Source organism: Balaenoptera physalus (assembly GCF_965194825.1).
Source record: "Balaenoptera physalus genome assembly, chromosome: 2".
NCBI lineage: Eukaryota > Metazoa > Chordata > Mammalia > Artiodactyla > Balaenopteridae > Balaenoptera > Balaenoptera physalus.
The window spans coordinates 176,062,095-176,079,539 of record NC_138883.1 but is presented as its reverse complement, the minus strand read 5'-3'; the positions used below and the strand labels follow the sequence as shown (position 1 = coordinate 176,079,539).

Sequence of the window (17,445 nt, the reverse complement as noted above, 5' to 3'; positions counted from 1 at the left end):
AGAACAGTTCCATCAGGACAAGGTGAAAGAGACAGTCTTTAACAAATTATCTCAGCTGACTCCTCAATTGGACTAACAACATTTACCAAGTTGTAAACATTATTATCTGACCACCTAGTTGCTAATATACAAAGTAAATGCCTTCCCCTGCTCCCTGTGTGTTATCTGTCAGTTACAACTGTTGCCATTGCATGGCTAAATCTAGCTTCACTTCCTTTACTCTCTTATTTGCTGATATTTTCCCACTTTCAGTACATAGTTTTTGCTATTGTGTGACACAAATAGATCCCACAACCGCACAGTTGTGTACAAATGGGTGCAAAGATGTAGCATAGTTTCCTAAATTGATTTGTCCCTGGAAAATTGCTTGGGGTAAAACCAAGCCACAATTTGCAGACAGTATAAAGTTGGGCAGATTAAAGAAACTCTGAGGTGAATTATTTTATAAAGCAATAATTAAGTATCTGAGTTTATTAGTTTTAAAAGTTTGGATTTGGAATTGGCAAATAACTGTATTACCAGGCCCTTTACTATTTTAATTTAAATAATATTTTTGCTTCTAAGACTATAATGTAATTTATGTGCATAGCTAATGTAGATATTTTAAGTTATGATGCTTGACCAATATTACAACTGAGAAAAAAGGTGAGAAGTTTTATGAGCCCATATAAAGCCATCCATACAGGCAAAGAAGTCCTGTACCACTCCAAAAACCTGAGTATGTACTTAAAGCTACAAAATTTTCAGGTTTTTTTTCTTCATGTCACACAGTGGTACATTACCATAATCAACTCCAAATGCAACATACTATACTTTTGTTTATGCAGTGAAAGTTTTCTAAAATCTCATGTATAAAGCAAATTTTTACCTATCAAATTATATCTTCAATATACAGGATCTTTCATCCTATCAAATTATATCTTCAATATACAGGATCTTTCATCCTTTCATAAAAGAAATAATTGCTGTAATTGATCTCGTCTATTAAATTTGAGGTAAATTTTCTCAAATTTAATTTTTTACTAAATGTATACAAGAAAACGATGCTTTTGAAGTAAACTCCCCGGGACTTCCCTGGTGGTCCAGTAACACTCTGTGCTCCCAATGCAGGGGGCCCAGGTTCCATCCCTGGTCGGGGAACTAGATCCTGCGTGCCGAAACTCAGAGGTCACGTGCCACAACTCAGAGCTCGCATGCCGCAACTAAGAAGTCCACATGCTGCAACTAAGATCCTGCGTGCTGCAACTAAGACCTGGGGCAGCCAAAACAAGTAAATATTAAAATAAAAAATAAACTCCCCCAGTTTGCCCCTACCTGCCCTTGGGTTGAAAGAACTTCCAGGATAATAAGTAATGCTTGAAAGAAGAAGTTCTTAGCAGTTGTTTCTGCCCCCAAACTCAGTGTCTGGTTTACCTTTCCTCCAGCATACACTTTCCAGCAGTTCACAAACACTGGAACATAAGCACCGCTTTAATTTGACTTAGATCTTTGAAATGCTAATACTCTTTAAAAATAAAGCAACATTGCAGAGAACTTATTGTGCAGACTGAGGAAAATATGCTACATAGAAACTGGTTTAAAGGGTAAGAAAAACTGACTTCAATAAAAGCAAAGACTGGAGTGTTGGTACTTTAATACAGACAGTTTATCCTCTTATGGGGCAATATAGCAGCAATAATTCTCTCCCCCCCCAACTTTAATATATCCTTAATGTCAGCAAAACTACAGCTTAAAAGAATACCACAATAGAGAATAACTTGTTTTCCCTGGAGAAAATGCAGATTTGTGATGTACAACAAACACTGAATGCAAAGCCATTTTCCAAGTTTGCATAAACACAGAGGACAGAAAATCAAGGTGTCGTGCGTTCGGGGCGAGAGGCAGTGTCAAGGTGTGACTACCCACTTATCACATTTTTTTTTACTAAGCACCTACTTTGTGCCAGTCAGTGTGGGATGTACCGGGGAATCAATAATGAGCCAAAAGAGATCCAATCTCTGAGCTCACAGGGCTTATCACCGAGTGGGGGAGACAGGCGTCAATCATGCACTCACGCAGCGAGGGTACCATGGCGGCCCTTCCCGTGATTCAAAGGGGGAGTCGGGAGAGGAGGGAACAGCAGGTGCAAAGGCTCCGCGGCAGACAAAGGACTGAGTGAAAGGCAATGTTATGGATTGAACTGTATCCCACCCCGCCCCGCAAATTTCCTATGTTGAAGTCCCAACCCCCAGTACCTCAGAATGGAACCCTATTTGGTGATAGAGCCTTTGAAGAGGTAAAGTTAAATGTGGTCCTACAGGTGGGCTCCCATCCATGTGACTGTATTTGGCCACAGGGCCTTCAAAGAGGTGATTAAGCTAAAATGAGGCCAGTAGGATGGGGCGGGCTACATCAGTATGACTGGTGTCCTCATAAGATGAGAGAGAGACAGACACCAAGGAGGTGCAGACACAGGAGAGGTCATGTGAGGACACAGCAAGAAGGCGGCTGTCGGCAAGCCAAGGAGAGAGGCCTCAGGGGAAACAGACCTGCTGACCCCTTGATCTTGAACTTCCAGCCTCTAGAAATGTGAGAAATAAGTTTGTTTCCGCCTCCTGGTCTGTATGATTTTGTTACTGCAGCCGTGGAAGGCGAGTGCAGGTGGCGTGGGTGAAGTGGAAGGAGCGAGGCAGAGCAGTGTGAGGTGAGGCTAAGAGCTGTGGACACTTGGAGTCCAGGGCCAGGTCCAGGTCGAGGAGTTCTGCTGTCGTCCAAGAACAGTGCAGAGACATTTACAGTTTGAAGCAGGGATGTGTCCGGAACAGATCTGCTCTTTGAAAAAGATTTCTGCGGCTGTGGCATGAAGAACTAAGGGATGCAGGTCAAAATAGGTGTGAAGCACTTAACGGTGCCTCGGGGCCCTTGGACTGGAGCAGTGGTGTAAACACGTGATGAGACAGATGGGACAGAAATTCAGGAGGTGAAACTGACAAGACCTGGGGATGTGCTGGGGAAGGAAGTGCGGGAGCTCACGTATCAAGAGGGCTACAGAGTCTCCTGGTTCTCAAAACGGAGATGAGCATCCCGACTGTTGTGACTCAGATAAGAAACCCTGGGAAATTATCAGAACACGGGAAAGATGATAAATTCTCTTTAGCATGTGCTAAGTTTGAGGAATATACAAGGCAACACCGTCAAGTAGGATGTATAACTGGAGTGGAAAGGCACTGTCCAGCTTGCGATACAAACTGTGAGCTCTCTGCATATAGGAAGTAACTGGAGCCAGTGGTATGAATAGTTGTGCTGAGAGAGAGGGACCAGAGAGAGGACCCAAGAGGAACAGTTAAGAACTCCTCACAGTCTAAAGAAGATGTGGTCTATATGTATATATACATATTGCTCAGCCATTAAAAAGAATGAAATAATGCCATCTGCAGCAACATGGATGGACCTAGGGATTATCACAGTGAGTGAAGTAAGTCCGAAAGAGAAAGAGACCATATGATATCACTTCTATGGGGAATCTAACATACGACACAAATGAACTTATCTATGAAACAGAAACAGACAGCCATAGAGAACAGACTTGTGGTTACTGAGGGTGAGGGGGGTGAGGGAGGGAAGGAATGGGAGTTTGGGATGAGCAGCTGCAAACTAACTAGTATATAGAGGATGGATCAACGACAAGGTCCTACTGTAGAGCACAGGGAACTATATTCAATATCCTGTGATAAACCATAATGGAAAAGAATATGAAAAATGTATATATATATGTATAACTGAGTCACTTTCTGAAGAGCAAAATTAACACAACATTGTAAATCGACTCCACGTCAATAAAATTAAAAAAAAAAAAAAGAACTCACATTCAAAAGCCACATAGCATAAGCCTGCAAAAAAAGGAAAGGCAGGAGGGCCAGAATCAGTGCTGTTGAGGAATCCAAGAGAAGGGGTGCTTCAAGGAGAGGGGGACAAATGTCCTCCAAATGTCACTGCAACGTCACGTAAAACAGACTGCAACATGTCCACTGGACTAGTGACAGGGAGGTTACTGGTAACTTCTTTATAAACAAATATGGGGCCAGCTGGAGAGTGAATAATAGTGACTGAAATGGGGACACTAAGTTTGGAAAACTTAGATTTTGGGGGGCTGTATTCAGCCGGATGGTGGCGACAGAGAGAGAGGTCGAGGCCACTGAAGGGACTCTGTGGGTCAGGGCAGGGTATTTTATGGCATTTACATTTTTAAATGGAATGGAATTAATTACTGAAAAAAAAAAGATCCATAATTTAGGAAAAACCCCAGTTGATAGCACCAAAACACTGAGAAGCTGGCGGGGGATAGGGAAAAGCAAATTTTCTTCTCCAACTGCTTTTCTTACAATGCTCATTTCTCACAATTCTATAGAAGCAGCTTCAAGTGTGTTTTTATGTTAATTTTAAAATTAATGTGCAGTGGGGAACTCCCTGGCGGTCCAGTGGTTAGGTGTCTGTGTTCTCACTGCCAAAGGCCCGGGTTCAGTCCCTGGTGGGGGAACTAAGATCCCACAAGCTGCACAGGGCGACCACCCCCCCCCCCAAAAAAAAAGAAAAAAAAAAGATTGAATTAATGTGCAGTGAAATTGACTTTTTGAGGGGTGTCTAGCTATATGGATTTTCACGCGAGTACCCATTTGTGTAACCTCCAACTCCATCGCTTCCCAAACTGCTATCCCTTTGTGCTCACACCCTCCCCCAGGTAACCACAGCTGTTTGTCACTAGAGTTTTGGCTTTTCTAGGACGTCATATACACGGAACCATACAGTATTTGACCTTTCCAGACTGGCATCCTTAACTCAGCATAAGACCTTTGAAATTCACCCAAGCTGTTGCGTGATGCAATAGTTGTTCCGTGTTATTGCTAGGTAGTAGTATTTTATTGCATAGATATACCACAGTTCATATATTCACCCACTGAAAGACATATGGGTTGTTTCCAGGCTTCAGCTATTATGAATAGAGCTTCTATAATCATTTGTGTGTAAGAATTTATGTGATTTCTCTGGGGTAAACAGCTAGGAGTATGATTTCTGGATCATATGGAAGGTATATTTTTAAAAACAGCTTTATGAAACATTAAACTGGACATATTTAAAATGTAGAGTTATGTAAAATTTGACATTTGTATACACCCACAAAACCAACAACACAACGAAAGTAGTGAGATATCTATCACTCTCCCAAATTTCCCTGCACTGCTTTGTAATCTCTCCTTCCTACCCTTTTCTGGCATGCCTCTCCAAGCCCAGGAAGTCCCAGATCTGCTTTCTGTGGCTCTAGATTAGTTTGCTTTTCTCAGAGTTTTACATACATGGAATCACACAGTAGATACTCTTTTTAGTTTGACTTCTTTCACTCATGATTCTTATGAGACTCATCAGTGTGTATACCAATAGCACAGTGATTTTCCATTGTCTGGATATACCACGATTTGTTTATTTGTACCATCTTTGTTCAATTTTGGTATAAGGGTAATAGTGACCTCATAAAATAAGTTGCAAAGTGTTTTTCTCCCCTTTTTTGAAAGATGTTGTGTAGAAATGGAATTATTTCTTTTTTAAATGTTTGGTAGAATTCATCAGTGAAATCATCTGGGCTTGGAAATTTCTTTTTCTGTAAAATTTTTAGCGGCAAACTTAATTTTAAAAATAGTTACAAGACTACTCAGTTTATCTATTCCATCTAGGGTGAGTATTGGTCATTTGTAGCTTTCAAGGAATGGTGCATCTCATCTAAATGGTCAATTTTATGTTTGTAGAGTTGTATACTTTTCATGGCTGTGGGGAAGCGTGTAGTGTTACTTGCTTTCTAGTTCATTATACGGTAATTTGTGCCTTCTCTCTTTTTTCTTTGTCAGTCTAGCTAGAGGTTTGTCAGTTTTATTTATCTTTTCAGAGAACCTGCATTTGGTTTCATTGATTTTTCTCTACTAATTTTTTTATTTTCAATTTCACCGATTTCTGCTCATTTTTAAATCATCTCCTTTGTGGTTGCTTTAGGTTTATTTTGCTCTTTTAGTTTCTTAAGATTTTATTATTGACATAGGACCTTTCTTCTTTTCTAATAGGAACATTTAATGCTGTAAGTATCCCTCTAGGTACTGCTTTGGCTGTGTCACACAAATTGATATATTGTTATTTTCATTTGTGTTTAGTTCAACATATTTTATAAATTCTCTTGAGATGTCTTCTTTGATTTGTGGGTTATTTAGAAGCATCCTGCTTGATTTCAAAGTACTTCTAGATTTTCCTATTATCTTTCTGTTATTGATTTCTAGTTTAATTCAATTATGGTCAGAGAACATACTTTGCAAGATTTTAATTCTTTAAATTTGTTAAGGTTTGTTTCATATCCCTGGATATGGTCTATCTTGGTGAATGTTCCATGTGAACTTAAGAAGAATGTGCATTTTACTTTTGTTGAATGGAATGCTCTATAAATGTCAATTGAATACAGTTGGCCAATGATGCTGTTCAGTTCTTCTATATCCTTGCTGATTTTTCAGTCTACTACTGCTATAGATTACTGAGAAAGGAGTATTGAAATCTCTCCCTATGATTGTGGATTTATCCTTTCAGTTCCATTAGAGTTTGTTTCAAATATTTTGATGATCTGTTGTTAGGTGCAGACATACTTGGAATCATTCTGTCTTCTTGGTGAATTTACACTTTTATCATTATGAATGTCCCTCTTTACCTCTGGTAATCTTCTTTGCTCTGGAGTCTAGTATGTCCGATATTAATACAACCACTCCATCTTTCGTTTGACTAGTGTTTGCATGGCATACATCTTTTCATCCTTTTATTTTTATCCTACATATATCATTATATTTGAAATGAGTTTCTTGTAGACAGCATATAATTGGGTTACATTCTTTTAATCCATACTTACAATGTATTTTAATTGGTTTGTTCAGACCATTTACATTTACTGTATTTATGGATATGTTTAAATTTCCACCTACTATTTTATTATTTGCTTTCTGTTTATACCCTTTGTTTTTCTTTCTTCTATTTCCCCTTTCCTGCTATCTTTTGGGTTAAACATTTTCAGTATTCCATTTGAATATATCTATTGTGTTTTTTTTTTTTTTCTTTTTTTACTGTATCTCTTCCAATCATTTTTTTTAGTGGTTGCTCTAGGAATTACAATATGTATACTTAACTTTTCATTATCTATTTAGGATCAATATTTTATGACTTCATTTGGAAATTATAGGGCCATATAGATAGATCCCTTTGCTTTCCCTTCCTTCTGTTTAATTGTCTTCTAATATACCCACGTACATTGAAAAATCTCATCAGACGATGTTATACTTTTTGCTTTGAACTGTCAAACATATTTTAAAGAACTCAACAGAGTTAGGTTAGGTTATTACATTTACCCAGACAGTTACCATTTCGGTTACTTCATTCATGATCTTTTAGGTTGCCCTCTGACATAATATCATTTCTTTCTAGGACTTCCAGCGGTAATTCTTACAGAGCAGGTCTGCTGGCAATGCAGATTCTTCTAGGATTCTATCACCTGACAGTGTCTTAATTTCTCCTTTATTCCTGAAGGATCTTTTTGCTGAGCATACAATTCTGAGTTGACACCACTTTCAGTAGATTGTTCCACGTCCTTCTGTTCTCTATGGTTTTTGATGAGAAACTGACAGTTGCTTGAATTGTTTCCCCATCAGTTATGTGTCATTTTTCTCTGTTCACTTTTAATTTTCTCCTTCGGCTAGTTTTCAGTGATTGGTTATGACATGGCTAGGCATGGAGTTCTTTGGGTTTCTCCTATTTGAGGTTAGCTCACCTTCTTCAACCTGTAGGTTTATGTCTTTTGCCAAGCTTGTAAAGTTCTAAGCCATTATTTCTTCGAGTATATTTTCAGCCCCACACTCTTTCTCCTCTCCTTCTGGTACTTCGATGACATGGATGCTAGATTTTTTTGGAACTGTCCCACAAGTTTCTGGGGCTTTTTTTGTTATTATTTTCAATCTTTCTCTTTCTGTTGTTCAGATTGGATAATTTCAATTGATCTGTTTTCAAAGTTCATTGACTCTTTCCTCTGTCATCTCCATTCTTGAGGTTTGTTTGTTTTTTAATTTAGCTACTTATTTTCTTACTAGTTATTGAATTTTTCAGTTCTAAGATATAGTTCTTTTTATCAGATCTAAATTCACATCTTATATACTTTAGTTAATGAGTAAAAAATAAGAGAATTATATAACCTATGCACTGTGTTTGAAAAATTAGAAATAAAACTACTAATAATAGCAGCCACCATAAACTGATCTACTACTACATTACCACAAACTGTATCATGTGCTTCTCACAATAATCCTAAGAGATATCTTGACAGTATCACCATTTTAGAGATGGGAAATGGACTCAAAGACTAAATAACTGCTAGTTTAAAATCAGTAAGAAGGATAGGAAAGACTTAAGAAAAGCAAGAAGAATAAAATAAAGACAGCAAAATTTACAAAGAAAACAGGAAAAATGGTAGCATTTAGAACTAAACACAGTCTTAACAAAGAACATCTACACATATACTTACATACCTGGAGTACTAAAGTATCAGTTTTGTACAAAGTTAGAACATGTTTCCTATAGGGTCCACCTAACACCCATAACAAGTTATTTAACATGTTTTATTGGCAGGGGAGAGAGAATCCTCTGACCATTTTCCTACCGCTAGATTTTTTCTTTGTAAAGTCATGTATTCCTCGTACTACCCTAGGAAAAACTAAAAATCCTCATACTTACAAAGAATTAGTTAATATATAATACACACAACGCATTCCCCTTCTTTAGAAACTATTAGAAAGCACGCATGCATATTGCATTTCCTAGGAGAACAGATGACACGTACGCCTGCGTGGATCCCCTACCCATCCTCTGGGCTCTGGCCCCAGGCCACCTTCCACATGGTCTAAGGACTCTGCCCTCTGAATCCCCCTGCTTTGTTTGAGCAGAGCTCTAAGTCAAGGATGGAAGTTCCCTGTCAGCAAAATCGATGGATATGGCCAGTCGTTGTCTTCTTTGATCTTTCTGTAGCACCTGGAACACTAAACCTTCTCTCTCTTCACTGTGGCCCTTCTCTTCCATGATTTTCCCTGTCCTGCTCTGGCAGCTCTTCTTCTTTTTTTTTTTTTTTGGCTGTGTTGGGTCTTCGTTGCTGCACACGGGCTTTCGCTAGTTGCGGTGAGCGGGGGCTACTCTTCGTTGCGGTGTGCATGCTTCTCACTGCGGTGGCTTCTCTTGTTGCAGAGCATGGGTTCTGGGCGTGCAGGCTTCAGTAGTTGTGGCACGTAGGCTCAGTAGTTGTGGCTCACGGGCTCTAGAGCGCAGGCTCAGTAGTTGTGGCGCATGGGCTTAGTTGCTCCACGGCATGTGGGATCTTCCCGGACCAGGGATCGAACCCGCGTCCCCTGCATTGGCAGGTGGATTCTTAACCACTGTGCCACCAGGGAAGTCCCTGGCAGCTCTTCTTGTTCCCAAGGCTTTTGCAGTCATTCAGGACGCACATGCACGTGGTGGCAGAACACTGGAGTCCCTCAATGCACACATTCTCAGCTGAGGTCAAACGAGTTGACGCTCTGCCCTCTGGTTTCAGCTCTCATGCTGTAAACTTGTGTTCTTCTTGTGGTCTATTTAGTGCCAGGTTCTTCTCATTTTTGTGCCTTTTAAAAATTTCACTGTTGAAAACAACCTCCACATGTAGGGCTGAAGTACCATCTAGTGTTCCTGACGGCAAGAAGGCTAAAATATGCCTTATGGAGAAAAAGCTTCGCTGAGCTTTATTCAGGCGTGATTTATAGAGCTGGTAGCTGTGAGTTCCATGTTAAGGGATCAACAATATCCATCAATTCAGGTGTCTTTAAATAGAAACATGCATCCAACCAAGTGATGTACGGGTCAGTGGATGAAAACGTGGGGACCAGAGGCTTGCAGGAACCTAACTCTGCGTTCCCCCGGAAGCAGTGGCTCGGGATTCACGAGTTCAGTGTTTGCGGTGACTTCATAGACCATAACTCCCATGAATACCGAGAATCCACTGCATGTTAAGCCCTGTCCCCTCTGTGGAGTTCCGGCTCTGTGTGTACAATTTCCTGCTGGATATCTGGATGTTCCATAATATTGCAAATCCAGCATGTGTACAAACGGAGCCGTCATCTTCCTTATCCCCCTCCCCGACCCCTACCCTCCTCCTTCCCTCTGCCACCGTCTTATTTAAGGCATCTCTTATTCTCTAACTTGAATGAAGACAAGTGTCCTAGGTGACCTCCTGTCCAGGTCTTTGTCCCCCCTCCACCCTGCTGTAGGGATTATTCTAAAGGCACCACTTTTAAAAAATTCAAGTATAGCTGCTGTACAATATTATGTAAGTTACAGGTATACAATAGGTTGATTCACAATTTTGAAAGGTTAACTCCATTTATAGTTATTATAAAATATTGGCTCTATTCCCCGTGTTGTACAATAGACCCTTGTAGCTTATTTTATACCTAATAGTTTGTACTACCTCTTAATCCCCTCCCCCTCTCTTGCCCCTCCCCCCTTCCGTCTCCCCACCAGTAACCACTAGTTTGTTCTTTGTATCTGTGAGCCTGTAAAGGTGCCAGTTTTATTGTGCAGAGTGCACTATTTCTCTCTGAAGCTGCTTCAACAGAATCTTAATTTCCCCTCACCTCACTCCTGCCCTGTTCCTTTCCCTTCTCCACAGTGCTGTCAGTGATCCTTCTAAAATGTACATCACCTCATGTCACCTCTCTGCTTCCCTGCATCTTCCTATTACATCCACGATAAAAGACCTAAAAGTGCTACCTGATCAGGCCCTCCACTGTCTCTCTGACCTCATCCCCCCCGATCATTCCACTCCAGTCACACCAGCTTCCCTGCTACCCCTTCAACCCAACCCGTCAGACACACTCCTACCTCGGGGCCTTTGCACCTATCGCCCCCTCTGCCCAGAACTTCTCTCTTTTCTCAGGTAGCTGCAAGGCTAAAGAATTCACAACACAAATGATTCTGCTAAAATGGCATCTTCTCAGGGAGGTCTCACCTGACTTCCCCATATAAAATCACACCCTCCTCCTCAGCTGACTCTCTACCTGCTGCTTCTACCAGGACTCATCAACCACTGACTGACTATCTCTAACTGTTATCTGTCTACAGCTACTTTTATTAGCTTCTGTCCACACCTTCTCTGTGGAATGAGAGCTGTATGAGCGTGAGGATGTGCTGTCCTTCACGTCTGTGTCCCCGGCACTTACAGTGATGCCCAGCACATGGGTGGTTCTCAAGTGTTCGTCGATGGATGAATAAATGCCTAAAATCTAGTCATGGTTCCGTCAAGCCTTAAGGATAAGCCCCAAATTCCTTAATATCCCCTCAACCCCGTCCCCACCCCTTATCTCTCTGGTGTCATCTCCCACTTCTCTCTTTTTTAAATCATACACTCTGTCAAAGTAAAGCACGTATGTTTTCCAGAAGCCTCTGTGGCTCTTGAAATCCCTATCATGCCCTTCACTCTGTTGCCCTTTTTCCTTGGCTAAACCCTATCACGTTTTAGGTCTCAGCTCGGGCTTTGCTCCTTGGAGAAGCTGTTCTTGGTGGCTACACCTTCCTGCAGCCTTAGGTCTTCAGCAAGCAGTTCAACGCACGAACAGCTTTCCCAATCACCCTCCATTTCAATGAGCTGACAACTTATTGGCCTTATTGCTACAAGCTCCTTCATTTTTTTGTTCCCAGACTTTAGCATGATAGTCACTGTCTAGTGTATGCTCACTACTATGGAGTGCAGGAGTCATTGAACAGTAATATATAGTTGGTAGTTTCACAAAAGCCTTGGCAACCAACACGAATCTGTGACGCCATTGATTCAAATGATGAGTCTAAACAAATTACCTGACTTCGTTCATCAGTTGAAACAATGGAATGAGCATTTTGTAACTATTACTGTGAGCATCAAAAATGTATACAAAGAGTTTTAAGGGTCACAGATGTTAAGGATAGGAAATCACTATAAACAAAATGTAGGATCCCACCCCCCAAATACGTTTCTAAAGCTTGATGACTGAAGTTTAGTTAATGAGGGGCTGCTGGGGGAACAAAACTGGGTTCTATAAGGTATTATACTCATCACAGATAAGGGTTATTGTTTTCAATAGTTTCTCTATTTTTTATAGAATATACTTCAGAGTTAACTAAAAAGTTTGACGTTAAAAGCCAGTTTCTCAAAGATCAAAGATCTCACACACCATAACAAAATTTACTTTATAAGAATAGAAACCTAATGCTCAGTAAGCTACATGTGTAACAGCAATTAATCTAAAACTTCAAGCAGGTGCCAAACAGATGAAATAGTTGCCAAAGCTCTTTCACTTGATCAAATTAGTACATGATAATACACAGCATTCAAACACAACCCTGTAGACATGTTAACTAAAATCTCCAAATTGTTTTTACAAATGAAACAAAAATATTGCTATCAATACGATACAATTATATTTCTTGATATAATTCAAGTATTAAGGGATTTGGGATCATAGCCATTATTCATGGAAGTCATACTATGTTTAATCCTTCTAATAATTCTACAGTTAGTTACTATTCTCTCTCTTTTGCTGTTTAGATGAAGAAATGAAACCGTATACAAGCCCCATATCCCTGTCCTTTGAAGTCAAAGGCTTTTGCTTTAGTCTCCCAGGCCTCCCTTGAGTCTCTAAAGGCTGGCTCAAGAGTTAATAATTAGGAATGTCAAGATGTAAAAACAAAGAATAGCTGTTAGGCTGGAAAACTGGTAAAGATTTAGACTATAAATCCACCACATAGCAGAGCCACCAAACTCCCAGTTCCCTGCAAGATAGAGATAAAGGCCTGACACATATCCCTTAGTTGTTTTTAAGCAAGCAGACCCCCTCCAGATGAAAACTGCTGACAGCAAGAACAAGAAGGTTGAAACCAGAAGGTTGATGGTGCTTGAAACTTGATGCCAACCAATCCAAGAATTGTGCCTGAGCTGATCACACACCCTAGGGCCCCCTCCCTTACACTGCCTTTAAAACCCCCTCCCTGGAAGCCATTAGGGAGTTCGGATCTTTTGAGCATGAGCTGCCCGTTCTCCTTGTTTGGCACCCTGCAATAAATGCTGTACTTTCCTTCACCTCAACCTGACGTCAGTAGACTGGCTTCACCACATGCAGGCAAGGGGACCCAAGTTTGGTTCGGTAACAGAAACTGGGCCTTAAAGAGGCTGATGACATTGCTTGTGGTAACAATGATGCAAAGCCAGGAGTTTTTAGAGTCTGCAGACACCAGAGCTCACGTCCATGAAAAGAGACCACAGCCAAAACATTCATGCTGACAGCCTGTGGAATTTTTAACTCAAAACTTTCAAAACAAATCCTTCCATACCATGAAATCACTAAGACGGCAGCAGTGGCTACTGGTGACATGTGTCTGTATTGTCTCTGCGCTATGACACATAGAATTATCATCTAGTTAGATCTGCTCACCAGCAGCCTCAGGAGAGAAGGGTTTAAATGGCTTCAGCTCATCGGCGATGCACACACTTACCTAAACTTGACCTTGTGTTGGATCTTTCTATTATGGCGTGTTTACTGGGATTGTTCAAGACAGAGCGTTTGGCCAATGAGATGTCAGCAGTGACCCTTGTGATGGAAATCCTGTTGGGGAAAAAGCAACAGAGGACTCTGAGGTTATTCATTGAATAAAAGGGGACAGAAGTGCATGCCCCGAACTCATCCAAGTATTTTATATATATATATATATATATATATATATATATATATATATATATATATATATATATATATATGTATACACACACACACACACACACACACACACGTACATACACAGTGACCATATTTTCAACCCAAAAAATGTTGGGGCACTTAATCGTTCATTTTTTAAAAATCCTGCACTTACGTAACTTAGCATTTATTGGTTGCTTATCAAGTGCCAGGCATGCACTCAGCATTATTTCATTACCCAGACTATCTCATTAAATCATTCCAAAAACTTTATTTATTTAATTTTTAAAATATTTATTTATTTATTTGTTTTTATTTTTGGCTGCCTTGGGTCTTCACTGCTGTGCGCGGGCTTTCTCTAGTTGCGGCGAGCGGGGGCTCCTCTTTGTTGCGGTGCGTGGGCTTCTCATTGTCGTGGCTTCTCTTGTTGCGGAGTGTGGGCTCTAGGCACGTGGGCTTCAGTAGCTGTGGCATGCAGGCTCAGTAGTTGTGGCACACAGGCTTAGTTGCTCTGCGGCATGTGGGATTTTCCCGGGGCAGGGATTGAACCCGTGTCTCCTACATTGGCAGGTGGATTCTTAACCACTGCACCACCAGGGAAGCCCAATCATTCCAAAAACTTCAGCAGAGAGGATATCCTCCCACTTTTGCTGGAGAAAAAAAGTGACCCATAGGTAGATCGTTTCTCCACAGCTATATATTTACAAAAAGTGGTGAACCTGGGATTTGAACCCAGAACTCCTGACAGCCTATATTCTTAGGCCCTGTGCTATAATCCCTCCCACAGTATGGTGCTGTGATAGCCATGAGGAATAAATAAGAACAAGACAAACAAGGTCTTCCTCAGTGCTGAGAGTCTAGTAGCAGATATGGGTCATAAATAAGAAAAGAAATTAATAAAATGATTACAGGTTAAGATGGCTGTTCAGAAGAGGACACAGAGGGTGCTGTGACAGACAGTCATGAGTTGTGGGGGTCATTTTAGACAGGCTAGAAATGAGAGCAACAAAATCTGGGAGCTGGAAAGAGTAGATGACTTAGACTGGAGACTTAGCCGAATAAACAAGCCAGCAGTAGGGAAAGTGCAGAGCAAAACAGGGGACTCACAAAACCTCTGAAGAAGAAGGTGAAGGGGGGACTAAAAACAAGAGATTTGGTTAGAAGTCTGTTTCATAGTTAGATCCCTCCACCTCCCCTCCACTACATCAAGCCACAAGGTGGCCATCCTTTTCCCGTGTGGTGTGAGACCATAAGTTTAGTCTCTCCAGGCAACAAAACAGAGGGCATCTGACCAGGGGATGCTATGCAGAGCAGGGACAGAGAGAAGAAAGGATGCTAAATGTTGAGCCCCTAGCCCTCTTCCTCATCCTAGAATTTTGGTAGCTAAGTTTATATCATCCAGGTGTCAAGCATGGAAGATTCTTCTCTGGGGAATCTGACCACCAAACAGAAAAGACCCAAAGATAAGGACTTTGGTGGTTTCCTATGTAGATTGTCCAGTGAGGTTGTCCTACAGGGAGACCCAAAGGGGACAAGCTGTACCTATGAGCACAGAATTTCCAGTTGATTCCTTGATGCCCTGTTCTTAAATTTGAGCACAGCAGTGTTCCTTGGGCATCTTAGGAAAACTTCTAACATGAGAGACCAAAACAAACAGAAAAAAATCAATTATGACTGACACCTAAAGTTGAAAGCTAAGAGATGATTATATCTATGAAACTAGAACAAACTTCTATTTAAAGACTCAGACTAAGAAAGAGTTTTTGGAAACTACAAATGTAACAGTAGAAATGAAAATTCAAAAGAGGGGCTTAGAAGACAAAGTTAAGGAAATCTGCTAAAGAGTAAAACAGAAAAGGCAAACAGATGGAAAATCAGAGAAGAAAGGCATAAAAACTAGAGAATAACCCAGGAGGTTTAACTTCCAAATAACAAGAGTTCCGGAAATAAGACAATAAAGAAAACGCAAGAGAAGTAAAAAAAAAAAAAAAAAAAAAAAAAAAATTCTAGAATTAAGAGTTTGATTTTCCAAATGGAAAGGGGGAGTCCAGCACAAAGGATGAAACTTCCACATCCAGACATATTCTTATAAATTTCATGACACTGGGGACAAAGAAAAACCTAAAAGCTTCCAGAGGAAAAGGCAGGTCCCATACAAAGGGTCAGGAATGGAAATGCCTGTACCTCAACAGCAAGAATAATTAACACAACACTGTAAATCAACTGCAATAAAAAAATATTAAAACTGAAAACAAAACAAAACAAAAAACACAGCAACAATGGAAGACAGAAGGCAATGGAGCAAAAATCCTTGAAAATTCTGGGGGAGAATTTTCTAATCAGAATTCCATAACTATTTTAGCTATCAATTAAATGGGAAGGTTGATTAACGGCACTTTAAGACATTCAGGGTCTCAAAAAGTTTTAATGTCCTCTTTCTAAGGAAACTACTGGAGGATGTTTTTGACAGAAATGATGGGAGTAAACCTTGAAAGAGATCAAGTGATCTAGGAAAAAGGGGTTCACACCCCAAAAGAAGTTGAAAGGCATCCCAAGGATAATGAGGAGAGATGTCTCAGAATGACAGATGTGCACTCAGCACAGAGACACACCATCCAGACCCGAGCAGGACAGAACATTCCTGGAGAGAGGTTCAAGAAGGCACAGCTGAGGGACTACTGGATGTGTATGAATATATCGTGAGGAACTTGAGACAACCAGGGGAGAATGTGGGGCTCAACTGGTGCCAACTATATAGAAAATTAAGCACGTGTAAAAAGCAAAATTATTAATCACACAGAAACCACAAAAAAAACACACACAAGAAAAAAGTAATGTGAGTGTACAACATGGCTCATTGAAATTTTATTTACATGGTCATAATGCATCCAATATATGGAACCAGCCAAAATTATGATTTAACTGTTGGGAGACTGGAGGATGAGATGGATGCAGGTGCGTGTATGTGAGAGCGAAAGGAGGAATATGCACGAGAGAGCTAAACAGTCTTCACGGCAGGAAGCCCAGAGATAATGCCTAGCAGTGAAAACTCAAGCAGCAAATGAAGCACATGATTTAGAGGCAAGGAATAAATACCAAAAGATACAGTTAAAAGAGTTAAAACTAGTTGCCCTCTGAGAGCAGGACATTCAGTAAAGTGTGGAAAGGGAATTACTGGCTTTTGCAAAAAAAAAAAAAAAAAAAGAAAAAAAAAAAGAAAAAGGTCTGTTGATCTATATACTGTAAAATCCATCCTTTACTGTGTACACTTCCCTGAATTTGGACCAATTCATAAAGTCCTGTATCCGCCAACACATTCATGACGCAGGACAGTTCCATTGCCTGCCCCACACCTCCCCTGTCAACCACGGAGCTGTTTTCCATCCCTATGGTTTTGCCTTTTCCAGAGCATCACTGTAGCCTTTGGAGCTGCACCTCTTGCACTTTGCATAATGGATCTGAGATTCGTCCACGACGTTGTGTGTATCAATAGTTCATTCCTTTTTATCATGGAGCGGGACTCCTATTTATAAAAAGTAAGTCTATTTGATTAAGCTTTTTGTACTTTGATGACAGTATTACTTAACGTGGAAAAAATGATAACCAGAAAAGAGATACTAAACACATCAACTTAAACATATTTAGTTTCATT

The 17,445-nt window shown here is 40.4% G+C and overlaps 1 protein-coding gene and 1 long non-coding RNA gene across 8 annotated transcripts in view; one reads left to right on the top strand and one right to left on the bottom strand.

Annotated features, from left to right (window-relative positions):
• Window positions 1-17,445, bottom strand: part of CACNB2 (calcium voltage-gated channel auxiliary subunit beta 2) — a 410,393-nt gene that overhangs the window by 13,659 nt on the left and 379,289 nt on the right. For all 7 annotated transcript variants that reach the window (XM_082452853.1, XM_082452855.1, XM_082452854.1 and 4 more), the window contains one exon: window positions 13,594-13,703. In XM_082452853.1, coding sequence (XP_082308979.1) covers window positions 13,594-13,703 — 110 coding nt within the window. The remainder of the gene's footprint in view (window positions 1-13,593; window positions 13,704-17,445) is intronic.
• LOC309656452 overlaps window positions 1-17,445 on the top strand; it is a 32,159-nt gene that overhangs the window by 13,756 nt on the left and 958 nt on the right. Inside the window, exon 3 of the long non-coding RNA XR_014261361.1 lies at window positions 17,201-17,329. This is a non-coding gene — a long non-coding RNA (uncharacterized lncRNA). The remainder of the gene's footprint in view (window positions 1-17,200; window positions 17,330-17,445) is intronic.